Genomic DNA, 24,229 nt, shown 5'->3' with positions numbered 1-24,229 from the left:
TGGTTTTGTTTGAAGTGCAGTGCTCTGAGAGGGTGCAGCGCTTTGCAGCAAACTGTCTGACATTCCCCAGCTGGGACTGGCTGCGGATGGTGTTTGGAGCTGAGAGTTACATTTGGAGTCAGCCCATGTTTGAAGGAGACGGAGAGAGGGAGAGAAAAAACCTGTTTTTTTTCCTGTGTGAAATAATGCATCCATCTAATCTGCCAACTGTAGCAACAAGAAAAGCAAGAGGCAAATGGACAGGAATCACCTGGAAACTGTGAACATGGCTCAAGCAAAACTTCTTTCCTGCCCTTTTCTTCTCTTCTTAAACTCTGTCCTTTGGGAGAGGCTGGGAGATCTGGCAGGCAGGCAGATTGGATATATGTTGAGCAACTAAAGCACAGAAATATTATACTCCAAAAAAAAAACATTGGCTTCTGAAGAGCGCTTCATGTCCAAGCCTACTCTGCTCTCACTCCCATACAGGCTTAGCTGCCCTGTGCGGGAATTGTCAGGTAATTTATAGATTCTTGATGTTCATTTGTACAAGTCTTCATTTCCTGTTAATTTACAGCCAGATTTATCTCAGCCACAACAGCCTAGATGAGATCAGAATTGAACTTGCAGCCCCTAGTTCAGTAGAGCTCCAGGAAACATTCTTGGGGTTTGCTTTTGCTTAGGCGTACGTTGAGGTACTTTCCTGAATCGGGGTCTCACACATACTCATTCTGTTACTTTGAAGGGAAAAGAAAGTTATCAGTAAATTCATCAAGTTCAAAATTTTCAGATTGAATCTATGCGAAAGAATCTCGTCTTGGGGAAAATAAATCTCTTCCCCCTGCCCTCTCACGTGTTTAATTTATGGAGGTCTCAGAACTCTAGGTATAGTGAGTTTTCCTATGCTTTGCTCAGACTATTAGCGTAAGTTCACTGGAGCTCTGTTCCACTATGTGCCATGGATGTGGAAATACAGTCTTCATTCCTAGCTATAAATGAGTATCAGTCATCTGGCTAGTTGCCATATTGCTGTCTTTATGCTGCTTGTGGTTGCAGAGACCAGTGTGCTTGTAACCATATGAAGCCTGTGGAGTAGCCAGACTAGGCTATTCAAAGCCCTGCAGCCCCACCAGCATTAGTTTGGCTTTTCCTTTGCTCGGAGGCTTTTTTACATCATGTTAGCAGAGTACTGCTGTAGTGGAGAAAATCCCAGGGTGGAGAGCAGGTCCCTCACCATGTACTATTGGTATGGTCATTTTGGGAGAGAGGCTTTCTTTGAAAGGGGTTGCTCTGAACTTCTGAACAGTGGGAAGAGCCTGAACGAGGCTGGAGAAGACCAGCTCCCAGAGACCCATCAGCTTCAGCACCTCGAATGCAGTAAGGTCAGATTTTGTTTCAAAGAGCTGATGATTTCTCAGGAAAGCTGAGGTGTCCTAGTTTGCATTGAAGAGTGCTTTGACTGGCTGCCCTCTCTTCTTCTGGTTGCTCAGTGGACAGCCAGTGGATTAAGCCACAGTACTTGTCTGAACCCACTTTGCTATCTGTTATTATTCAGCAAGTTCTCAAGCATTTGGTGAGTGTCTCTAGTTGGAGTGCCTCAGTTTCAGCCTTGCCAGTAATATCAGTGACTGATCTAAATTCACATCAGGAGTATGCTTTACTTTTTGTGACTAATGCACAATTTTTTTTTTTTTTTCCAATTGGTTACTGTTCACTCTACTGCTTTCCACAAGAAAGGAGTCAGAGGAAAGGACTTCAGGGGTTTTCAGTTAGACCTTGTTGGGTACAGATGAGTACTGTAGGTATTTAACTGTTTGACAGCTGTGGAAATCCTGAGACTAGCTTGCAGTACTTTCCCTAAGGAAAATCGTTAGATTGAGTCCTTCAGGCTGGTGCTGATAAGGCAGCAAACTCAGGTGATGGTTACAGGGTCTGGTCCTGCAGTCAGTGCTTGGGCAGAGTAGTTAGGAGTGCAGAGTTGTCCTAATCGTGCTGTGGGACAAAGGTAGCAAAACATGAAGAAACATTTTCAAGAACAAGCCCTCTTACAGTATTTCTGTATATTACAAATCATTGTAACATAGCCCGAAGTTGGGATTTCTCAGAGGAATCCTTGGGAATTAGGGATACAATGCTTTGCTACTTTTCTTGAGATCATATTTACCTATCTGTTTTCTGCAGGCAGCTTTGAAAATCCTGTCTTCTGTGTCAAACAATGGCAGTTTGCTTAAACCATTGATGAGCATTCCTTGCTTGCAGGTTTAAAATTGAGCCTTGCAGTCAAGCCCAAATTGCCAGAAGAACTACTCATTAGTGGGGTCACTAGTTCTGCAGAAGGAAAAATATGCGTGCCCAACCAAAAAAAGGTCCAGCAGCCTGCAAATGTCTGTGACCTCATCTCTCTGGTCATAGGAACAGTCCAGGGACGAGGGAAGATACCTCTCGTGGAGGGTTCTCCTAGGACAGCTGTTAAGGAAGTGCCATAAACCTCAGTGGGTTACCTCAGCGGCCAGCTTGTGGGCCTCCTGCAGCCTCAGATATTCTTTTTGTTTTTCTAAGAAAACTAAATTGTCTCTGTTTCTCTTCCTGCCTGTTTCAGGCATCACAACAGGATCCGCAGCATCGAAGCAAGTCAACTGAAGCCCTACGTTACCCTGGAAACGTTGGACCTGAGTTTCAATGACATCACGGAAATCCGAAACGGCTGCTTTCCGCAGGGACTTCACATAAAGGAGCTGTGAGTTTTTCTTGTTGGGAACAGCTTTTGTTGAGTTACCGCAGCGGAGAAGAGGGCCTCAAACCTTTTTTAAAGGAAGAAAAGGGAATGAAAATATAAAGTATGGGGTTATCCAGCAGATTTTTAAATGCAAAGGAGAATTAGAAGGTAGCATGTTGTCTACACTATCTTGGGTTGTTTATTTAGCTTCCTCTTTTTGATTTCTCATATGTCTGCAAAGAATGCAGTTTATTCATGTTGCATGGGAGCTTATGCAGTGACAAAGGAAAGGTAAAAAAGCACTCATTTCAGGTGCGCATGTCTTTGTAAGTGAAAACCTAGAAGCCAGAAGAACGGTCTGCAGCAAAATTGTAGCTCTTTTCTAGTGCAAAGCGTATATGCTGCTTCCCAAATTAACGCACATGCATCTGGAAGAGGGGAGGGGGAATGGCTATGTCAGCATTAAAGTGGCTATTGAATGTTAAGAACAGAAATCTCTCATTGAGTATTTGGAGACTAAACCAGGAGATAAGTGGAGTAACGCTATTCCCAACCAGCTGTTTGCCTATACTGGCATTCTTTTCAAATATGCAGACAAATGATCTACTTGCATTAAAGTATGCACCAAAGTTTCTGCTCCTGGTTTTAAGAGGGTATGACAGAGGTGTGTGTTGGGACTGATGTTTGTCTGTTGTCCTGTAAGAACTGCCTCTGTAGGCAAGATGAGGGTCCAAGTGAGAAAAAGCCCTGTGACGGATGCTGGCAGAAAAGTCTTAAGAAATGCAGAATGGGTAGAGTCATGCTGTGCTGGAATATTCTCCAGCTTCTGGCTTCAACTCCAAATTCCCTTGGTGAAGTCAGAGGGTATCAAGGAACTCTCAGGAAGCCCACAGCACTTTTTCACGCTTCTCACGTGACTCTGGGAAAAGCCCTATGCTTTTTATGCCAAAAATCCAATTGATTTGAAGCCACCTCTGTAATTTCACCAGCCTGTCTGGAGACCAACCAAATGCTGATAAAGGGAGATTTCTGACAGAACTGTTAATTTTTCTGCCATGATTTATTGCAGCTACCTGGGGAGCAACAGAATCAGCACCCTGGAGCTTGGTGCTTTTGATAGCCTGTCACGGTCCCTGCTAACACTTCGTCTGAGTAAAAACAGGATCACTCAGCTTCCTGTCAAGGCATTCAGGCTGCCCAGGCTAACACAACTGTGAGTAGAAATGTGCACTTTAATTAAGCTCAGCCACACTTTATGGAGACAAAATATCCCCAAGGATATACACAGCGAATGTCACCCTTCCTTACCTACCATCTATAAAACATAAAATAAACTATGTAGTAGTCCTGTGCCAACACCTGATAAAGCAAATTACAAGGAGGTTCCTTTTTGTCTTGTACCTATTGTCTTTTGAGGCCTTTCGCTTGATCAGGTGGGGATGGGTGGATGGATGCAGCAGCAGACACCAGCATCTTGTGCGTTTGACAGCATAAGGCAAATCCATGCCCTTGAAGGCTGTTGGTGTTCTGTGGAGCGAGGGAGGTTTGGAAGATGTGAGTGACAGAGCTCAGCCACTGTGCTGCTAGGTTTTCAAGACCACACAGGTATCTTTATATGGTAATAAAAATGCAATGACGGAAGGTTGTTAAACTCTGTGGTGATGTTTGGGCAGACAAAACAGCACTCTAGATGAGTTAACACATACACACCTTTATTGTCCTGCCCACAGTCCGCATGACAGGAACTGCACGGGGACACAGACATCTGCAAAGCTATAAATATGCTTTATGTGTAAATAGTAAGTCTAATGGTTTAACTTTTCCCTTCTGCTTTTTCCATTGGGAAAGTGGGCCCAGCCTGAAGCCTGTTGCAGTCCAAGGACTGACCTCTGTCAGGAGATGTATTAACACAAAGTCCACAATTGATGGTGGAAGCCCCACCTCTAAATGGCAACCTCTTGACAGAGAGACAAATCCTTTGATGTAAGCCAAGGTGCAGCTAAGGAATGGGTGTACATTTGTGCTTGCATACAGGTAGAATTTGCATCGAATTTGGGAATGAACTGTGTGACACAAGGCATATGTCTTAAGAATCTGTTGCCTCTCAGCTGGAAGTTGCTGTCCCTTAGCTGAGAGCTTTACATATACTGCATTCATCCGTATCACTTGCAAAAGTGGAATAAAATGAAGGTCGATTCAGCCTGCTTAGAAACACAAGTTTCACTGAAATTTGGAGTGATTGGTACTTTCATACTCTGTAGAGAGTCTCACAGCTAGTCGTTCAACCTTGTAAATAAACAAGAACGAGTAGCAAGTTACAGAGACTCGATGTATCGTAGAATATTTTGTGTATAGTTCTTTTTCTGGCAAAATGTAGTTCAGTAATAGCTTAGGAAGTACAGTAAGGCAAGTCTTCAGGCTTGAAAACATTTTTTAATTGATTACTTTAACTGCACTCAACTTTAGTGCAATTTCGGCATAGATTTTGTAAGAAGTTAAAAATTGAGCTTAAAGTTCCTACAACTTCCTCATCTTTTCCAAAACTATTGTTGATGTTGTTGTAATATACACTGTTCTGGTCAGCACAAACACTGAACTGAAAACTATCCTTCAGTTAGTCTTACTGTGCAAAAAGGTGTCTCATTTAAAAGCTCTATCTTCAGCACTAATGCGTTGTGTTGATGGAGTTTTCTGCTGACTATGGAACTGGAATTTCACCTGGCATCCCCGGATCTGGGTCTAGCAATGATTAATACCGTTTGATACGGGTTGGTAAAGCATGCTATGATGCTGTTCATACCCTTATTCAAAAATAAAGGCATTCCAAACGGTTTTTGCCCCTCCCAGCATTGCTCAGAAAAAAAAAAGAGAAAGAAGAAGATGTTTAATAAACCAAGTTGGAGATTTTTGTATACGCAAAATACTAAGACTGCCTTATTGGAAACAACTTGTTTCACTGCTTATTAGTTTCTTATAGGAAAAGAGGTGAAAGTTATCAAGGGAACTGAAAGCTGTCCTTTCAAATTTAGTCATAAAATTTGCTTTTGAGCTCAGAGTTCATATGGCATTCATTGTGTTAGAGCACATTTTCTACTGGGCTGTTTCAGTCCTGTAAAAGCCATGGATTGTAAGGGAAATAGTGCTGATGTTTAACTGTATTGATTCAATTGGTGCCTCTTCTTGAGAGAGGACGATGTGTTGAAAATTGATGAAAAGGATAAATGGCTTGAAAGAAATGCAGAGAGAGGAAGGATGAGGAGGAATTGCTGCACTGTGACTGTTATTTCTTTATAGTCAATGTCTATCTCAGAGTGAGTTTATTTAAGAGATCACGCCCAGCTGACTTCCCTGGCTAGCTCCGTGACTGAAAGTTTCCGGTGTGCTTCTGGTCTCTCTTGGGAACAGTTGGCGGAGGAGTTGTTGGCATTGCTGTCCCCATTGTATGCTGCTGATTTTGTGAGAAAGGACTAGGATTTGATATACTTGTATGGCCTTGATGATTTTAGGGAGCTAAACCGGAATCGCATCCGCCTGATTGAAGGCCTGACGTTCCAGGGACTGGACAGCTTGGAAGTCCTGAAACTCCAGCGCAACAACATAAGCAAATTGACTGATGGAGCCTTCTGGGGTCTAGCCAAGATGCAAGTTCTGTAAGTTGGGGAGATGGGTTCTTTTCTCTTAAACAGCTGAGACTTTGCCTGCTATCATGTCCTTCTCTGCATTTTAGCAAGAACTCCATCAGAGCGCCCTGGGCGCCTAGACCAGTTCTCATGCTTCTTTCTATGCCCTGCACACACAGAGCTCTTAAGTGCTACAGCAGCTAGTATGTCTTCTGTTTAGTTGACTCACTGTTTCCTAAAGCTCATTGCCCTAACAGGTGTTTACTAAAAAAGTTCTGTTTCTCAAGCTTTGGAGGTGTTACTTCGTAAGTTTGGTGATTTGAACATTCAGTAAAATCTCAGTTGGTCTTTAAATAAAAGCTCATCTGGCTCCTGCAGATTTATTTTGACTGATAAATGGAAACTTATGTATTGCAGACCTGATTATTCTGTCTCTTGGGATACCTAGAAACCAAGCTGGCTTATCTCAGTGATGTGTTCTTTCCATGTGAGAGAGCAAATTGAGCAGTCATTCCAGAGAAATGCTTGAAACTTCCAAAGTGACTGGCTTTCAGTGTATTTGCAGTGGAGCGTACCCCTGTAGTTGCACCTCATTCTGGGCATTAAGCCCTCAGAATACACCAGCTCAGTAGCTTGTAATTGTGTGACTGTGGCAGAAAGCGTTCTGCCTCTATCCTGGGAGGAGGTGCGGGAGTGAATATGGCAGATAGCCTTTTGCTAAGCGAAGACCTTCTTAAACCTTTTGCTTGGATTGTCCTTGAATTTCCCTCCTTTGCTTGCAAAAAGTAATGCCCTCGCCTGCATGCATCCACAGGGGTACGTAGAGATGTGTAGGAACAACTAAAATCCCAGTTTTTACTGGATTTTTTTCATCGTTTGACCAGTGCTGCCAATCTGTCAATTCCTTCTGATTTTTCTCCACAGCCATCTGGAGTATAACAGCCTGACGGAAGTAAACAGTGGGTCTCTCTATGGTCTTTCATCTCTTCACCAGCTTCACCTCAGTAACAACTCCATATCCCGAATGGCTGGATGGAGCTTCTGTCAGAAGCTGCATGAACTGTAAGTTGGTTTCCATCATACCTAGTTGGTTGGGCAGGGTTTGATGCCAATGTAGTGCTGGCAGGAAAGGGGAGTAAGAACTTTTCCCCTATCACATGGCCCACAGTATCCACTGAAATCAAGCTGTGGAAGTTCAGGAGATGCAGCTTCTAGTGATGCCCTTGTTATTCATGATGTTATGACCTTCAGAGCACCTATTTAAAATATGTTTGCCCCGGAAACAAAGACTAGAACCCACTAAAAGCATACAGCGCCAAAAGACCTTGAGAGCTTGTAATCTATGGCTTGCCAACACTTATTAGCTAGCTACTTAGAAGACATGCACTGCTTGCCATGTAATAATGACTGTACAGCCCTGAAGGAGGCTTTACTTTATCCTCTGTATTTACAAAGAACAATCATGTTTTTTACCAACAGAGATTTGGCCCTTTAGCAGCAGCAGCTCTCCTCCTTTCCCCTGTTTACACTTTTACCCTTCCTGTAGGGCTCAGCTGTTGAAAAGTAAATATGCTGGCTTCACTTTCCTGAGATTTCCAGCTGTGAATACAGTTTCTTTAATAAATGAAAGAGAGCCTTGCTGTTGAGGATAGCCCCACAAAGGGTGTCTTCTGGGTCTCTGGCACTGCTTAATGCCTTTTTGAAGAGACACACATGGATGCTTGTAGTATTTACAGAAGTAGCTGTCATCCCCTTGATGGGACTGTGGACAAAATGACTTTTTTCTTTGGAGAACTTTACACGTGTGGTTAGTGGAAGGAACTGTAATTCATTCTGCTTGGTGCTCGGAAATCTCTTGTTAAACATTGTTAGGGATTCTTCTTTCCACACAAAGCAGAACGGTAAAGCCGCTTCCTGCTTTCAGAGGCCTCACTCTGGACTCGGGCAAAAGATCTGGATCTCCTTTCTCAGCTGAGTCTCTAGTCTTCTGGGGTGTGTATTCAGAGGTAGCTGGACATGACACATGTCTTTTTTTAAGTTTGTTGGCTATAGAATTTACATGGCCCAGTGGCCAACTGTGATCTTCTGTTGAACCCAAATGATTCATTCAGATGGGGTGGGGTATCAGCACAAGAAACATTTTCTTCTGTTTTTAGGAAAATACATGTATGATTGTTTTAATTTCCTAATTCTTCAAACTGCTCTGAGACTGCCCGTGCCTAAAGGGCTCCTTTGCTTGGTGGGATGCTGTAGACAGCTACAGTTCCTTCAAGTGCAGAGCCACAAGTGATATTTTACTAGATCAAGGCAATGTTGATGCAGAAATCTTGAAGGCAACAGATCAGAATCAGCTCGGTGCTCCAAGCGTCGCCTGCTTAAATCTGAAACATCAAAAAGAGAGGAGTCTACCTTCCTTAGCTGTTCGAGTTGGATCCCTGGAATAGCCAAACTTAGATCACTGCATTGCGCTAGCAGGAAAGCTCTGGGAATCTTGGGCAATCCAGGGATCCAGTACCTGATGTCTGCATTGACCCTCTATTTCAGCCTGAGTTCAGATGGGATGGGCAAGTCCCATCTACCCTTACAGAGCTGGCTAACATCAGAACTCTTTCGGGGAGAGGTATGCTTGTCTTTTCTACCTGACACTGTGTCTGCAAAGCCTCATGGTTTAGATGGCAGACTGCAGGTGGTGCTGAGCCCATCATATATCAGGTATGGAGTGAGAACTGCCAACAAGTAGTGCTAATAGTGAGCTGCTCTGGCTTTGAGGCCATCCTCTGTAATAGCTGCAGAAAGCCAATACAGGACTCACTTGTCCTGGTGCAGAATGGCGTAGATTTGGGAAATGCCTGGTGGTACGAGGTGGCAGAAGCCGCTGAGGCATGCTCATCCTGACAAACAGGATTGTGCTAGAGTGTGAGGCCAGAGATGACATTAGCTGAGATTTGAAAGGTGATTATGTGGGTGTTAGCACAAATCTCTGCAAAATATTACAAGCTCTTGCAGGTGTTGCCTTTAGGGTAAGGCTGCTGCAGGGAGCCATCAGATACTCATAACTGAAACTCCCACAGCCAAAGAGTACTTGTATGAGAGGTCTGCCCTGAAATTGAAGGGTGAGGAAAGGAAGTGCTAGATACATCTACACTGCCTCTGTGCCCTTCCTTGGATGCGTATTTCGTTCCTTATTAAAAGATCCTTGCTCACCTCCCCTATTGCTAAATTTACTGGGTTTCAGTTATCAGAAAATATTTTCTGTGGTTGTGTAAGAAATGAATTTCAAAGTCCGTGACTGAAGCAAGAGAGGTGGCCAGACCCCTGCTCACCTGTGCTTGAGGGAGGAAGCGGTCATCTGAAGGATGAATGTTGTCTCCCCTTATGTTGCTGGGAGAACACAAGTCTCTTCATTGACATAAAAGATAACAAGGAAAGAAAGCTGATGCCATTTCATGGGCATGAGAAAGGCCTGATTATATTCACCAGTCAGGTGCTGAGGCATCAATCAATATCAGGGAAAAATTCACGGTAGGAGGCATAACATTTCATCAGACATAAATGATGAGATGGCTTCTGGGTCTTTCCTGTCAGAAAGGTAAAGAAGTCTCGCTTCATACCTATAGTTCGGTCAGTGGGAATGAAATGTGTTAGGAGGTGCACCTCATCCAGAACTGCCTGGCAGGAGTCCCTGCTGTACAACAGGTTGCTGGTTAACCCCTTTCTGTATCATGCTTCTTAACATGACCTCAGACTTCTGGCATCTGCTCTTCATGCTTTTCTCCCATTTCCTTGCCAGGGCAGAAGGGCTGTGTAGATGACCCATTTCCACATATTTATTCCAGTGGTTTCTCACTGATAGAGAGATGAGAATCTAGGGGAAGCAGCAAAGACCTGCTGATTTCTCTCAACCCAGCTAATCTAAACTGTTGAAGAAGGTAATGCATTATTTTGCAAAATGGCCTTTTCCATTGGCAGGAAGCAGAGACCTTATGTGCTGAAGGAAGCCACTGCCAGGTGCTTTAGCTCCTGAAACTTCCCATCTGGTTGCAGCCATCATGATAGCCTTCTAACGTCTGCTGCTGACCATCCATCTTAGAGTGACATCATGGAGAATGGAGGGCAACGTGCCTTCACCAGTTGTGGCAGGAACTCTTCTGTGCAGAATCAAAGGGAACTGTTTTTTTTCTCAGCCAGGTTTAGGATTACTTTTGAACACTTCTTTTTTTTTTTTTTTTAAAGCCAAATTCTTTAATCGCAGGTGAGGACATAATTTTGACCAGATGCCAGTTCTTCATAACTAACTCTACAACTTCTTTAGGAATGAAAGTATGTTGTCCCATGCCTTCTTGAAACTCATTAATCTTTGCTGAATTTCTTCCAAAGCTTGCCCTCTTGCCCACTCGCACAGCTAAAAGATAGACAGCTCATTTGCCAAGTAAATGGCACATTCAGTGCTTAGGAATACATGTCTGTTTTGACTTAGGTTTTGGCTTTGCAGTAACTTTAATGCAAGCCCTAGACACATTTTTAAGCACGCTCATTAAAAGGCAGGACTAGAAGAGGAATTTGGAGGTTTGGAACTCAGTGAGTTTTTTTTTTTCTTGTTGCCTGTACAGTGAAGGATTTCAATACTTGTTCAAAGCACCATAACCGTGGCTTGAGAAAAGTTAGCACTGATAACTTTTAATGGGACTTGTGCTCCGAAGTCACTAAGGCATTTTCTAAAATCCTATGCAACTGCCCTTTGCATCTCGAGAGATAAGCTTGAGAAAATGCAAGTAGAGGGATGTAACTGAATGCCACTTTTTATACCCCCCATGTCAGTACAGGGGCCTAGGCAACTTAAAGCTGAGGCAACTGCTAGTCACACTCATTTGCCAGTAGCCCCAAAGGGCCCACCCTGCTGCAGTGACATCTAGAGAACAGGAGGAATTTACCTACAATGGTGTGCTGTGGGCGTGCGCTCCAGGCTGAAGGTCAGTGGCCAGTGACATTGCCTTCTGCTGCTCCAGGAGATCCCTCATTTAACCAGCTAAACTGGCCTTGAATTGACAAGGCTGCGGTTTTCCTGCCTGGAAAAAAGCTGGTTGCTTATTGTGTGAGGTGTTTGTAGTAGCTTGCAGCTTCCCATGCCCTGCCCTCAGTGGCTAATCTCAAAAGCCTCATCTGTGCCCTGGCTGGCACTTCCAGTGCCTTTGAGCTTCCAAATTGCAACAGGGGTAGCACTAAAAAAAGTAATAAAAAAGAGAGACTACAAGATGAAAAACTAGGAAGAAGAGTAATCCTCCAATATTAGTCACTTGTAAGTGGAGAAGATTTCAAGCAGACTGTACACCCTGTGACAAAGGGGAACAGGAGGGAAGGCGGCTATAACAGATACCTTCTTCCTGTGCCTGAAAGGGAAGCGTTCAATTGCCTTGTGGTGAAATGGTTTTGGCTCTCAGTTGGGGTGGAGCAGGCTGTGGAGACACCCACACCCAGACGCCTGAGGCTTGCTGTGCACAAGTGCAGAACGATAAGACACCTCCTGAATACAGAAGTCAGGACTCTGCCAAGAGCACGTTTGAACTTCAAAATCTTTGTTTGACGTCACTCACAACCTCGCAGGGTGTGGGGAAGAAGAGGACTGCGTTTTCTCGTAGGCCTTGGAGTGGGAGTTCAGACTGAACAGAACCAGGACTAAGGTCCCCCCTTGCTGATACCTAAGTGTTAGAGTTAAACCTCACCTCTGTGTTTGGGTTCCCAAGCCCTAACCTGTACTGTCCATGCAGAGAGAGCAGCTTCTCCTGGGGTAACTGATAGCATCTGTATTAGGTTATTGCTGTGATTTACTTCTGAAGAAGCCTCTCTGTCTGCTCCCTGAACTGAAGACTTGCCTTTAAATGGGTACCAAATGTCTCTGGCTCCCTTACTGCTATGCAGGCTGCCCCTTGGCAGTATTGGCAGACTGCAGTCTTGTTTCCTAATCAAGCTGTCATGCACCCACCCAGCATACACTGCATTTCGTAAGATTGTAACGGGAGGCAGGCGCTGGTTGGTGCAGACAAGTTTGGAAAAGATTGGTTGGGCTGACAGGGACTGTTGTTTTTTTTTTTTTTCCTCAGAATACTGTCTTACAACAACCTTACCAGGCTGGACGAGGGAAGCTTGGCAGGCCTCGGGGGACTGCACGTGCTACGCCTCAGCCACAACTCCATCAATCATATTGCAGAAGGTGCCTTCAAGGGACTCAAAAACCTACGTGTCCTGTAAGTTGCCTTCAACTTGTCAGCTTCCCTTCTCAAACAATTCTGCTTGCAGTTGCTTTGAGGGCCCCTGTCCTTAGCTGCAAACTCTACTACATGCTGAGCTGTCTTGAGCAACTGTTGTGTTTATCCCACAATTCAGTGAGCTTGTATTTTTTTTTAACAAGAGTAATTGTCAGGAGAATTGTGACTGGACTGGCCAGCGTTTGTAGGGTGCTTTCAGATCCTGGCCCTAGAGTAAAATTACAGGACTAGAAGACTGGAAAGGAACTCTGAATCTAGGCCAGCTGAGCAAGGAAACCCTGAGATTTCAGTCCTTCTTCAGCTGATGGCAGGATTTCCCTCGCTATCTCATTTGCTTTAGTGGAAATCCTTAGAAAAGGACTGTTTCGGTTGGGTCACTCTACACTCAGGAGATATAAGGAATAATCCCTTCCAGTGACAACACTGTGAAATTTAAATATCATGTTGAGTGCACTACCAAGCATTTCTGCATGCTGCTACTTCTTTATTGAATAAGAAATGTAAAATTCTGTGCTAAGAGAGAAGAAAAAAATCAGTGGCAAAACAATGAAATTCAGAGTTTGGACTTGGGATTTGATTAGCTGCAGACCAGAAGTATAGCAACACACAAAGCTTCATCCAGTCTTGGGCCCAACCGTGGGAGCAGGAAGCTACTACAGCTACCATAAGAAGTATCCAGAAGTCTTTCTCTTTAATTCAGCATTTGCAGAATTGGACTCGCTCGGGTCATGAAATGTGCTGTTGCTCTGACTCTTACGACAGCACCTGAAAACCAAAAATGTTGCTGTGCTATGTCAAGAAATAAGTTTTACGTGCCCTTCTATTGAATACAAAATGATCCATCCAGTGGTGGCTATGGCCATTTATCAGTGACTTTTATTTGAAGGACTTTTCCCACTGGTTGTCTTATATAACATAATATCTGGAAATGTGGCCCTGGAAATGAACTTGCTTGTCCAGAGACCAGCTTCCAGATTTTAAGGCTAACAGAAACCATTATGTAGACCAGTCTGACATCCTCTAAGATGCCAGCACTATTGTGTTGCCCTAGTATACGCTGCTAAGCCCAAGCAAGAGTTGTGTTAGACTGAAGTACGTCTAGGATTGCCTTGGAAACATCAAAAGATGGGCCATCCACTTCTTGTAATTGTCCCTTCCTGCAGCTTTGGTGCTTCTCTCTCTTTCATTTGTTCCTGCTGAGTATCTGGCTACTCTCATCCACTCTCCAAAGACTTACCCACTCAGCACTTTTATCTGAAACACCCCCCAGTTCTCATGGCCTGTTTTATAGCGCTGTCCAAGCTTCCAGGCTGATTATGTTCAGCCGACTGATATAGTTCTTCCTTCAAAAGAAAGAAATGCACTTTAATACCTTCATTCCCTCTTCAGAAGACCATTATGCTCTGAGTAATTAAAAGGAAGCGAGAACAGAGAGATCTCCCCTTTTTACAGTACTCTTTGCATCTTGTTTCTTTATTGAAGTTCACAGTGGAGGAAGTGACTGGAAAGTGAGTTTGGGTTTTGTTTGCTTTTTCTTTTTTCTTTTTTTTTTTTTTTAACTTTGGCCAAAGCCTTTCAGCCACTGGGCATTCAAAAAGGGACTTCTCTAAGGCAGCTGTCAGGACCGGAACTAAAGGTTTCCAAAGAAAAATGGAGGGGAAGGGGAGTGCTAGCTCTCTTTGCTCTGCAGTGAATGTGGAGCCTCTTTTATGTTTAGGGCTGAGGGGGGAGGAGGAGAGAGAGTGTGTGAGTGAGCTCTAATTTAATAAAGAGAAAGGCCTATTGGGTCCTGCACCTGGTGAAAAAGACCCGAGCATGCTTTAATTATGGCCTATTGTTGAGGAGCCTTTGGTGGGTGTGAAACTGCTGAAATGTGGAGCTATTCAAATCGAGGTCAGGCCCAGGGACCTCGGAGCACAATGATTAACAAGGCTGCAAGCATTCAAGCTCAGCCAGCCAGAAAGAATAGGAAATTGGCAACAGGGGCTGGGAGAGGAGGTTGAATACAAAGAGAGCTAGGCCAAAATACCCCGCTCTTTTTTTCCCCTATTTTCATCTACTTGTTAAAAGGGGCTTTTTTTCCTCCTCCTTTCTAACACTAAACCTTTGAGTTGCCTTTGGAAGAACAAGCATAGCAACAAGCAATACCTTTTTCTTTCTCAAGAATGCCCAATGTATGGCAGTCAATTAATAAAAGTGTATGTCAGAGAGCTCCTTCGGGCTTGTCCCGCTTGTCTGTATTTGCCTTGGGAACGGGATGAGGGTCTGGACCAGAAACCTGTGGTGGAACTGAACAGGAGTAATGTCCAAGGAGAAAGGGATTAACTTGTAAAAAAAACAGGCAAATGGAACAACTGGCATTGCCGGGGCAGCCATAAGTGAAAGGTAGAAAGTTAGCTCCGGGAGGATATGTTTGCTGTTGCGCCACGTCGATAACACTTAAACTGTCAGTGCATCAAAGCAGATCTCCTGGACTTGTCTCTTATGCCACTGCAGCAGTATGTGTGCCCGCACCCTGCTAGGATGTTGGATTTTATCCATCCCCTTGGCACAGATCTATCCACAGTCACTCTGGCTAAGGCCAATGTACCCCAGGGACATGGGATTCAGGTCTCATGCTGAAGCCAGCTGAGAAACAAGAATCGTGGCTTTTGGCCATCTCCTTTCACGTCTTTAGTTCACACACTAAAGCCAAGAAATAAGCAAAGACTGCAGTCAGCTTAGGTACTGAGAGCTTCGGCCCCATCCTGGCTGAGGAAAATACTGTGAATACTGGAACTGTGGGATTTATTTTTTGATTTCTATTCTCTTATTGTGGTCTATTGTGTATTTGTGCCACTTATCCCAGAAGGTCCCACCATGATGCCCCGTGGTCTTAATTTACTTAAAGTGGAAATGTTCTTGTTCCGACAGTAGTCTTCAAAAAGTGAAAAAAGAGAATCTGAGGAGGGTTATCTGGATGATTTAGTTTGCTTTGTTGGTGGTTTTTACTAGCTTTTAAATCTGAGTGAGGTAACAAAACCAACAAGGCCTATTTATTTTTTCTTTCTTTTTACTTAACTTTAGAAATGATAAATTTCTGTCTATGTTACTGAGTATTCATTGCTAGCTGGAATTAAAGCACAGGAGGGAAGAATTTTTAAACAGACTGTTTAAACAGCTTTTGTGGATCTTTTTGTTTGTTCTTTGTGCTTGTTTTTCTTCAGACCCCTTTGACTCTCATAATTGATGGTCAATTTGAAAGCCAAAAGAAGCTAATTCTGAAAAAGGAATTCTTGCACTTTTTTAAAAAAAGTGTTTATACAGAGATTTAGACTTGTGTAGTGATGATAGTACTTTTCTTTGCAGAGGTTTCGAGTTCATTGCCAGAAGAAATTACAGCTTCATAGAAAATAGGCCAAATAGTGTTCTGAAAATATAGCTAAATATAAATACATGTATACATAGGAATAGCCAAAGTTATCTTAATTAATGATTGTAGCATTTATAGGCAGCTGTTAAACCTTCGCCCTTCAGGTTTAATACATTCACTTTTGAATTGAGTGGGAGAGTGAAGAAGAAACTTTTTTGCATTTGCCTTCCGTGGTCACCATCTATCCTGCAATGAAATTTCACTGTCAGAGACCCAGATGATGATCTAGGTGGACTCCTTGTCTGGTCTTGTCTACCAATTCCCTTCAGTTCCTTCAATTTAGTTTAGAGACTTCCTTCTTTTTCCTCCTGTTTGGATGCACAGAATTAGAAAAGGACTCAAATCAACTTCTTTCCCAGGGGGAAAAAAAAAAAAGGGGGGGAAGAAGAATATCTACTGCTAACTCAGAAACAAAGAAGGTTTCAGCTAGGGAAGAGCTAGGGCTCTTTTTGGAATGCACCATCTCAGCAAGTCCATGCAGGAAAGGTGATTAGTGCTGCTATGTTGCAGGACTCGGCTTTTTTTGATAACTGGCAGGAGAAAATGGGAAATTCTTTGTTAGCAATTCTTAAGCTGTCTTTCTTTTGTTCTTAACCATGAGCCAAGGATTAAGACACTGATTGTGAACTCTCTCTTCTCCTCTCCCCAGGGATCTGGACCACAACGAGATCGCAGGCACAATAGAAGATACCAATGGAGCCTTTACTGGCCTAGAAAACCTAAGCAAGCTGTGAGTATCCCTGATCTAGAAGTTGTGCTATGTGCCTGTGCAGGAGTGGATCTCTCCCCTCCTGTGCAACCTTTGAGGCAGGCCTCTTGCTCCTTTTGGAACAAGATAAAAATCAACAGAAAATCTGAGACACGGTAGTCTTGCAGGCTTAGTGCAACAGTGTAAAGGTGGTTATCAAGCATTCGTGTTTTTAAACTGATGGAAGAATTCTAGCCCTTTTAGAGCAATGACCAGCCTGTGTCACCTACTATAATTCACAAACATAGGACAAAAAAACTTGAGTTGTTTTCAGTACAGTCATCCTTTACTTCTAAAAGCAGACAGCAACAACAAGAAAAAATAACCCTTGTAATCTTCAGCAAACCACTGATTGATGCAGCCACTAACAATAAACAGAAAAGAAAAATCACACCATTTCCTGTTAAAACAGAGGACTGAAGCAGGATTCATTTCTGTGGGATACTCTCCCTGAGAGTGATCTTTTGGGCTTGTTTCCATGTGCAGTGACAATAAAAGGCACCATGGGGCATAGGCTCTTAAAATAGATAAAAAGAAACCTAAGGCAAGCATGCGCCTTGCAAATGTTTATAGCTTGCTTGGCCTTCGTAAGTATTTTCACATTGCTTTGTACTTGTTTGTATTCTATTTGAAATACGCTGTATAAATCAGCCCTGTTAGAGACATCTCTGATGGCTTGTGACAAATCAGGAGTCTTTCTAATCATTACCTCTTGCCTTTGTTTGAGTTCTTACCACCCCCCCCATCAAGCTGTCTCTGATGCTGAGATGGCACAGCTAGAGGTGCAGTAAAAGTACCTCGATGGATAGCAGATGGCTAGAATGAATCCTAGCAGGCAGTATATTGTCGTCCTCTCATTAGAGACTCCTGGGGGAGTGGGAAGAACAATGGCAGGATTGGTGGGGACCTAATGCTAAGATGGAGTAGACCTAGATGGCTTTTGATCATTGTTGAGGGGAGTCATTGGATCAAAGGACAGAGGAACCAAGTTATAGTTGCAAGTAAAGTGAGGCAGAAGGCAGAGAAGGGCTTAAGGACAGGGCTGAGTCAAGCAGGGAGGTAGAAGATACATGGGATGGAGAGAGGCTGGTAGGAACCACTCTGTGTGGAGTCAGGAAATCCTCTCACAAGTTGTTTGAAAAAGGGCAGAGGAGAGAGATGTGCTGGGTGGGAGACTCCTTGGCTGATCTTACCAGTTTTCAGTGTCTGAAGAAACCAGTGAAATCATGTGAGTGGCTGAAGGGGCAGTGGGAGCAGAGGCTTCGTCTGGAGGGATTTACGGGCTGTAGGATTGTGAGTCAGCAAGTAGCGGTGCTTTGACAAGGGAGATGGTGGAGGGCCAGGAGCTGAGGAGATCTGTCTTGGTGCAACTTCCGCCAAAGGGCATCCCTCAAACATGGCCACGGGCATGGGAGCAAGAATGGAGGTCTCAAGCAATAAGGACGTGTTAGAAGTGTTGGGCAGAAACAGCGCGAGAGAGGTGAAAAAGCCAGAGGAGATGGCAACGAAGGGAAGAGTTCAGCAAAAGGCTTGATCGAGCAATCAGGAGAAGTGAGCACTGAGCTGGGGTCAGACAGAGGCCAGGAGACAGAGCAAGGAGCAGGAGGAGATAGGGACAGAACAAGGACAGCCTGCCAGGTTGTGTCAGAGCTCTGGACGCAACAGTTATTGGTCCCTGGTGAAGTACCCACAGCCCGATCTGACATGTCTGACACAAGGAACAGCTTTGAAAGGCTTCCGGTTTGTCTGCCGTTAGCAGGGGACGTGGCAGGGGCTCTTGCAAGTTTAAAGAAGGCCGGGTTTAAGTCTTTGCTTCACCTCATTGTCCTCTCTTTTCCAGTGCAGGCGGCCTTGGGCCAGTGCTAGGTCTGACTGAACACACGGAGGGTTGCGATCCCGTGTTGTGTGGGAAAGGTGCAGCGAATTTCATAGCCTTGAAAAGCATGTGGATCAGTTTGGTCTCTGGCAGGCAGGAGGCAGTTTGATTACCAAAGAGAATGAACGTGCCATGGGAGGGACAGGTTGCTAGTTTTACTCCTGCTGAGATCGTTCATTTTCAGTCAGAATGGGAGTCTGGAAAAAACTCCAAATATGAGATTATTTCTTGAAGCATTTGAGGGACGCTTGAGAGTGTTCGTTATTAAAGGGATCTACTCGGGTCTGTTGTAGCTCATCAGCACTTAAATCCCAAACTTGTAATTTCATCTAAGGCTGAAGTGAATATCGTTCCTGCTGGTAGGGCTTTTTTCTTAAATAAAATAAAATATCGGCCTCTACAGAGAACTTTTCATTGCCTGTGTTTAAACCATCGATGGCTTTAAATGCATTAGCATACAAAAAATAGATGGGCACTTCAGAGGAGACCTTCCAATGAATTAATAATCACTTCAGCTCTGTGGAGATTGCCTTAAAAGCTGTTCCCTTTTGATCTGGCACAGATTAGCCTCTGAAAGGATTTAGCAAGGAGAGTGTTGTTCCTTGTAATGAAGGTGTTAAACTGAGAGGTGGGGAGGCCAGTCACTTTAGCCTTCTCTGAATTATGTATGAAGCTCTCCAGGATGGAGAGTGCAGACTTAAATTAAAATGTTGCTTCAAGAAAGAGGGAGTCAGAAGCAGCGAAGCGTAAAAAGCATCAGTGGAATGGCTGGGGAGCAAGCAGTTTCCTAATCACTCAAGCTGCTAAATGTAACCGGTTTTTTGATGGCTCACTCAGTGACTGAGATCTTCCTGCAGGTGCAAAACTGGCCCAAGGAGAAAATGCTGCTTTCTAATGAATTGCGTGCCTAGCGTGTAATTACACTTATGCAATCACCAGGAGAGCATGCTCGCACCTAACTGCCTGCAGTGGAGGAGCTTTCCCGACTGCAGCAAGCAGGCTCTGTGTGGAGGTGCATACTGCCGTGTTTGCATTCCAGAGTGCCACATCCCTTTGAAGGGGGCCGCTGGGTTTGAACCATTTCAGCGGTAGAGCAGTGGTTATTTGAGATTTGAAAGGCATAATGATTTTAATGAGTTTGCTGGGGCACAGAGTTATTATCAGTATGTTATGTATTTCTCATCTAAACAATCATAAAAGTGGACTCACCTATAGAAATGGTGTATACACATATATATTCACATTCCCAGACTTGCTCCTTACCTTTGGACAGATCGGTAAATATAGATACAGATCTATATCTTAAGAATATAGATAGAATTGGATAGAATCCAATTTTCAAAGTCCAAGATCCATTGTAAACAATACATAGAAATCTCCCGTTACTAAATCCGAGCTCAGCGTAACACTCTTATTTAGGAACATGGCCAGAGTTTGCAGGCAGTAAATTATTCACTATATTAATAGCGGTCAGAGAATGTGTGGTCCTGGTATTGTAAAAGAAGGACTTTTCAAGCATTCATTAGAACAAGGTATCTTTAATCAAATGACGGGCTTCTCTCCCCTTGCATGCGTCCTTTGGTGCTTGGATATTCTACCCAGGGCATAAAGCCACACGCTCCCATTTAATAAATAAGACTGATGCTGTAAGAAGGAGCTCAATAAAGCTCACAGTAGACATGGAGAATATTGTTCATAAAGCAAGTTAAAACTATCTGGAGCCCCTATCAGCCACCGGCATGCTTACAATAGCTGTCTTTATTCTCATCTCAGATCAAATAGTTAAGGAAGGGAATCTCTGAAGATTCAACTGTGGTTTTATACCAAGTGAACTCTCTCCATAAGAAAGGGCGATGAGCATGTGTCTTGCAATGGAGCCTGGGAGTTAGCTTTGCCTGAAAGGGAAGCTCACGATTGCACTTTGTAGCTGGCTATTTTGTGCAGAGAAAAGCTAAGAGCAATAATTTGTTTCTGATTAACCGTGTGACACAAAGTTACGATGACACTGGACGTTAGCCAGCTGCGGGCTGTGGTGTGGCTGAGAATGGGGCGATGGGATGTCTTCCCCACCGTCAGACAGACCTCTCTTTGTTGGGGTGTACAGTGGGCTTGGCTGGGCCACCGGGAGAGAGGTATGGTGTTGTACTTCAGCCAGCTGGATATACTTTAGTATAAAATACTAGTAGGATCTTGCTCTAGAAGGGTAAGATTTGTGGTTCTGGGGCCACAGACCCTTCTGTATGGAGCTAGGAGCATGAGGGCTTTCACACACCCTTACATACTGGAGTGGTGGCTGCTCTGGTAACGCGTCTATTGAGGCAACTGATTTGGTGAGGACCACCTACTCTTGGTCATAGGCTTGCCCATGGGCAGGTACCTAAATTCCCTCCGAACAGAACAGGCTGTAAGGATAGGTGGTGGCCTGGTTTCTGTCCTCCCTGTTGTATCAGCATGATGAGCCCTAATTGTTCCTTCTACCTAGCGCGGCATCTGCTGTGTCATGCATACAGAAACTGGGCTCTCTGGGAGTTGGTGGCAGGACTCCAAACTACCCTGATATTTGAAAGGTGCTTTTTGGAAAGCGCTAACACAAGCTCCTGCAAATGCATTTGCTTCTATAATCGCTGCACATGCTTCATCTTGTATCCCAGTCTCTTTTCCCCAAGCTGGGAGCAAGCAGTGGGATGATCGTTGTTTTAGATCCTACAAGCTTGGAGGTTGCACCCTATATTTGAAGGAAAAATTTTGAAGGAAAAGACAATACAGCACCTGATATGCCAGATCTTACCTGATTTGTTAGTCATAAGTTGGATTGGGCACAATGTGAAGCAAGCAGTGATAAAAGATGCACCTGGAAGATAATCCTTATACAGCGAGAACTCAGGGAAGGAAAAGAAATTCCTAATTAATTACATTGGTTGATGTTTTATTAAAACACCTGAGGAGACCATACCTTTTTTTATGAACTCTACACCTGACCAGTCACCACTGGTCAATGTTTATAGAAAATTGTTACTTTGCAAATACCAGCTGGGTTGTGATCATGCCGGCTGGCTTTTGCCTGTTGATAGTCCCTCTTGTTCACTGCTGCTTAGCTTTACCTGCTGATTCAGAGGAATGCTGTTGAGTCACAGAGGCAAGCAAGCACGCTCTCTGGGACTCTCTGTGCATTCATTACCTTTCCTCTTCTTCCCTTTGCCCCTTGCAATTCCCACTCTGCTGTTATTTATTGCATTATATTACTCTGCGATGATATTTATAATGGGCCAAGGCAGGAAGTCAGCACTCCTTTCTGTTAGGTGCTGTATAAACATGTGGCCAAGAGACAGCCCCCAGCCCTTGTATATGGATATCCGTTCAGGCCAAGGAACAGGAAATAAATTACTCCTCTTTTACTGTCTGGGAAGAAGGCAGAAATGAAAGTGTTGCAGGGAGAGTCCAGAATCTTGTTAAACTGTCATTGCACTTAATCCTGTCTGCAGCCAGCCTTCAAAGAATAGAGGGGACCTTCTGTTACTCAGCAAGCTGGTTTCCAAGTACTGGAGCAAACCTGCCTTTTTACGTGATATGGCACATTTCCTTTCATGCTGTCATCACTATTAAATTCAAATACAGATAAAGGGATTTAATTTCAGGAGCGGGAAAGCGATTGTACTTCAGCCCCCTTAATCTCTGTGCAGTTCAGATTTCCTGGGCCTTACACTGAGTGCTTATATCGGATACGGCCACACTAATTGTGCTCTTTCTTTCTTTTTCTCTCCCCCCTCCCCATTTTCTTTCTGTTTATCTGGCACTGGATGTTTGGAAACTACAGAACTCTGTTTGGAAACAAGATCAAGTCAGTGGCCAAGAAAGCATTCTCAGGGTTGGAGGCCCTGGAGCACCTGTGAGTAACCCACCATGCCTTGGAGTTTGGGAAGGGGGGTCTGCCAAAAGTAGCTGCTTGAGAGATCTGCTAGCAATTTAATAGCAGCTTTGTAAACTGAGAAGCCAGTCCATTTCTGGGGGCCACCTGCTTCCTTCTCATTATAAGTCCACCTCAACTTTGGCCTTTTTTTGTGCCAGGAACAAAGTTATAGAACATATGGCTAATCTGCATGCTCTTAATTTTTTGATTTGTACTTGGATAAATATCGCCTGGACTTGCACATTGCTACTTTGCAGGCTGTTTGCAGAGAAAATCTGTTATTTCGGATGTAGCCCTCTCTCCCCCTCCCTTGCCCCAGCTTCCTCTTACATCTAGACTCTGGCGATGGCACATGTTGCAAATGACTGCTTACGATACAGGCAGCACAACTGCCTTAGAGCGATTTGCAAGAAGTAAATTTTGGCTGCTGCTATGTAATTTTTTTTCTGTGTGTCCCAAAGCTGATGACTCCAGCAGTGATTCATGAATAGCTTCCTTTCCGAATTAAGACAAGTTAAAGTATATGTGATTTTGCTCTAGATGTTTTATTGGCTGTTGATCAGATGAACGTTACAGTCACTGAGAGCGTACTAAAGGGGTAGGACTGCCTGACTGTGGGGGTACATTCCCAGATAAAGCTTTCCTTTTTAATGTTGTACTGAGATTTCTTCTGCAAGCATGGCTGGCATTTGCCTGTCCTACACTTCACTCATGAAATGTAAGCCCTAAATCTGACACCATCCTTTTTTTAGAGAACAAATGATTTTTTCAGTTAGCAATAGTTGTGAGAGAAGCTTTCAAAAATACCTTATTTTGGAAGCATTGCAGTGTTTTCCAAGCACAACAGTATTCTCTCAAAGTCATGTTCAAGTAACTTCACAGATGCCATTTAGTGCAAGTATTGCCCTTCTGTCTGTTTGCTGAAGGTCTAGGCGATGATATGACATTCCTGGCTACCTGTGGTCATCAAGGGGGCTGAGGAATTTCTGGGCGAGGGAGGATTAGAGGTAGCTGAGACTGCAAAAGTCCAGTAAAGAATATGGGGTATGGAATGACTTAGCGACTTATTCCCATAATTTTTGTTGGTTGACTATTGTTCAGTAATGTGTGTTCAATATTAAGTGTTTTGAGGAGTGCTATTTCTATGAGCTGCAAGTGCATATGGGCCTAACAAGGAGCTGCCATATCATCTGTTACTTGAGTCGTTGCTTAAATATGGAGAGATTTCCTCACAGCCATAGCAGCCCTTTTGTTCAAAGTGCCTTTGGTTGTGTTCTGCAGGAACCTCGGAGATAACGCCATTCGCTCTGTTCAGGCAGACGCTTTTGCTAAGATGAAGAGCCTGCGACAGCTGTAAGTAGTTGGACTGTACACCCTATGAAGGAGGCAGGGATCTCTCTTGCCCTGGACGTGAGAAGTAGCATATTGTTTCCAGTGGGGTGTTATTCACATCACCACTCATTTATTTCCTTCTCTCCCCTGTCCTCCTCTGCAGGGTATTTTTACACATGAGTAGATGTCACGGGAACATCTTGCATTTAATAGTCAGTGAAATTAGATCATTGGAACAGGTTCTTCCAGCGGGTTCACATCTGTGCAATTATTCATCTCCGCTCAGGAAGTCCAGCCCTGGTCCGGTTAGCCATCTCTCCTTCTCACACTGTGACTGATTTAATTCCCAGTGGCCCATCTGCTCCTCTGCTGTACC

The 24,229-nt window shown here is 43.9% G+C and overlaps 2 protein-coding genes across 4 annotated transcripts in view; one reads left to right on the top strand and one right to left on the bottom strand.

The window, feature by feature from the left end:
• Positions 1–24,229, top strand: part of LRIG1 (leucine rich repeats and immunoglobulin like domains 1) — a 99,580-nt gene that overhangs the window by 62,276 nt on the left and 13,075 nt on the right. For both annotated transcript variants that reach the window (XM_068907624.1, XM_009678665.2), the window contains exons 4-11: positions 2,579–2,716; positions 3,765–3,908; positions 6,202–6,345; positions 7,240–7,377; positions 12,414–12,557; positions 16,640–16,720; positions 22,429–22,500; positions 23,803–23,874. In XM_068907624.1, coding sequence (XP_068763725.1) covers positions 2,579–2,716; positions 3,765–3,908; positions 6,202–6,345; positions 7,240–7,377; positions 12,414–12,557; positions 16,640–16,720; positions 22,429–22,500; positions 23,803–23,874 — 933 coding nt within the window. The remainder of the gene's footprint in view (positions 1–2,578; positions 2,717–3,764; positions 3,909–6,201; positions 6,346–7,239; positions 7,378–12,413; positions 12,558–16,639; positions 16,721–22,428; positions 22,501–23,802; positions 23,875–24,229) is intronic.
• The window catches only part of SLC25A26 (solute carrier family 25 member 26), a 115,656-nt gene continuing 115,294 nt past the window's right edge, over positions 23,868–24,229 (bottom strand). For both annotated transcript variants that reach the window (XM_068907636.1, XM_068907641.1), the window contains exon 13: positions 23,868–24,228. The gene's annotated coding sequence lies outside the window, so the exon portion shown is untranslated. The remainder of the gene's footprint in view (position 24,229) is intronic.

Source organism: Struthio camelus, chromosome 14 (assembly GCF_040807025.1).
Source record: "Struthio camelus isolate bStrCam1 chromosome 14, bStrCam1.hap1, whole genome shotgun sequence".
Taxonomy (NCBI): domain Eukaryota; kingdom Metazoa; phylum Chordata; class Aves; order Struthioniformes; family Struthionidae; genus Struthio; species Struthio camelus.
Note: the sequence above shows the minus strand (reverse complement) of the source record. Positions and strands in the feature narration are given on the sequence as shown.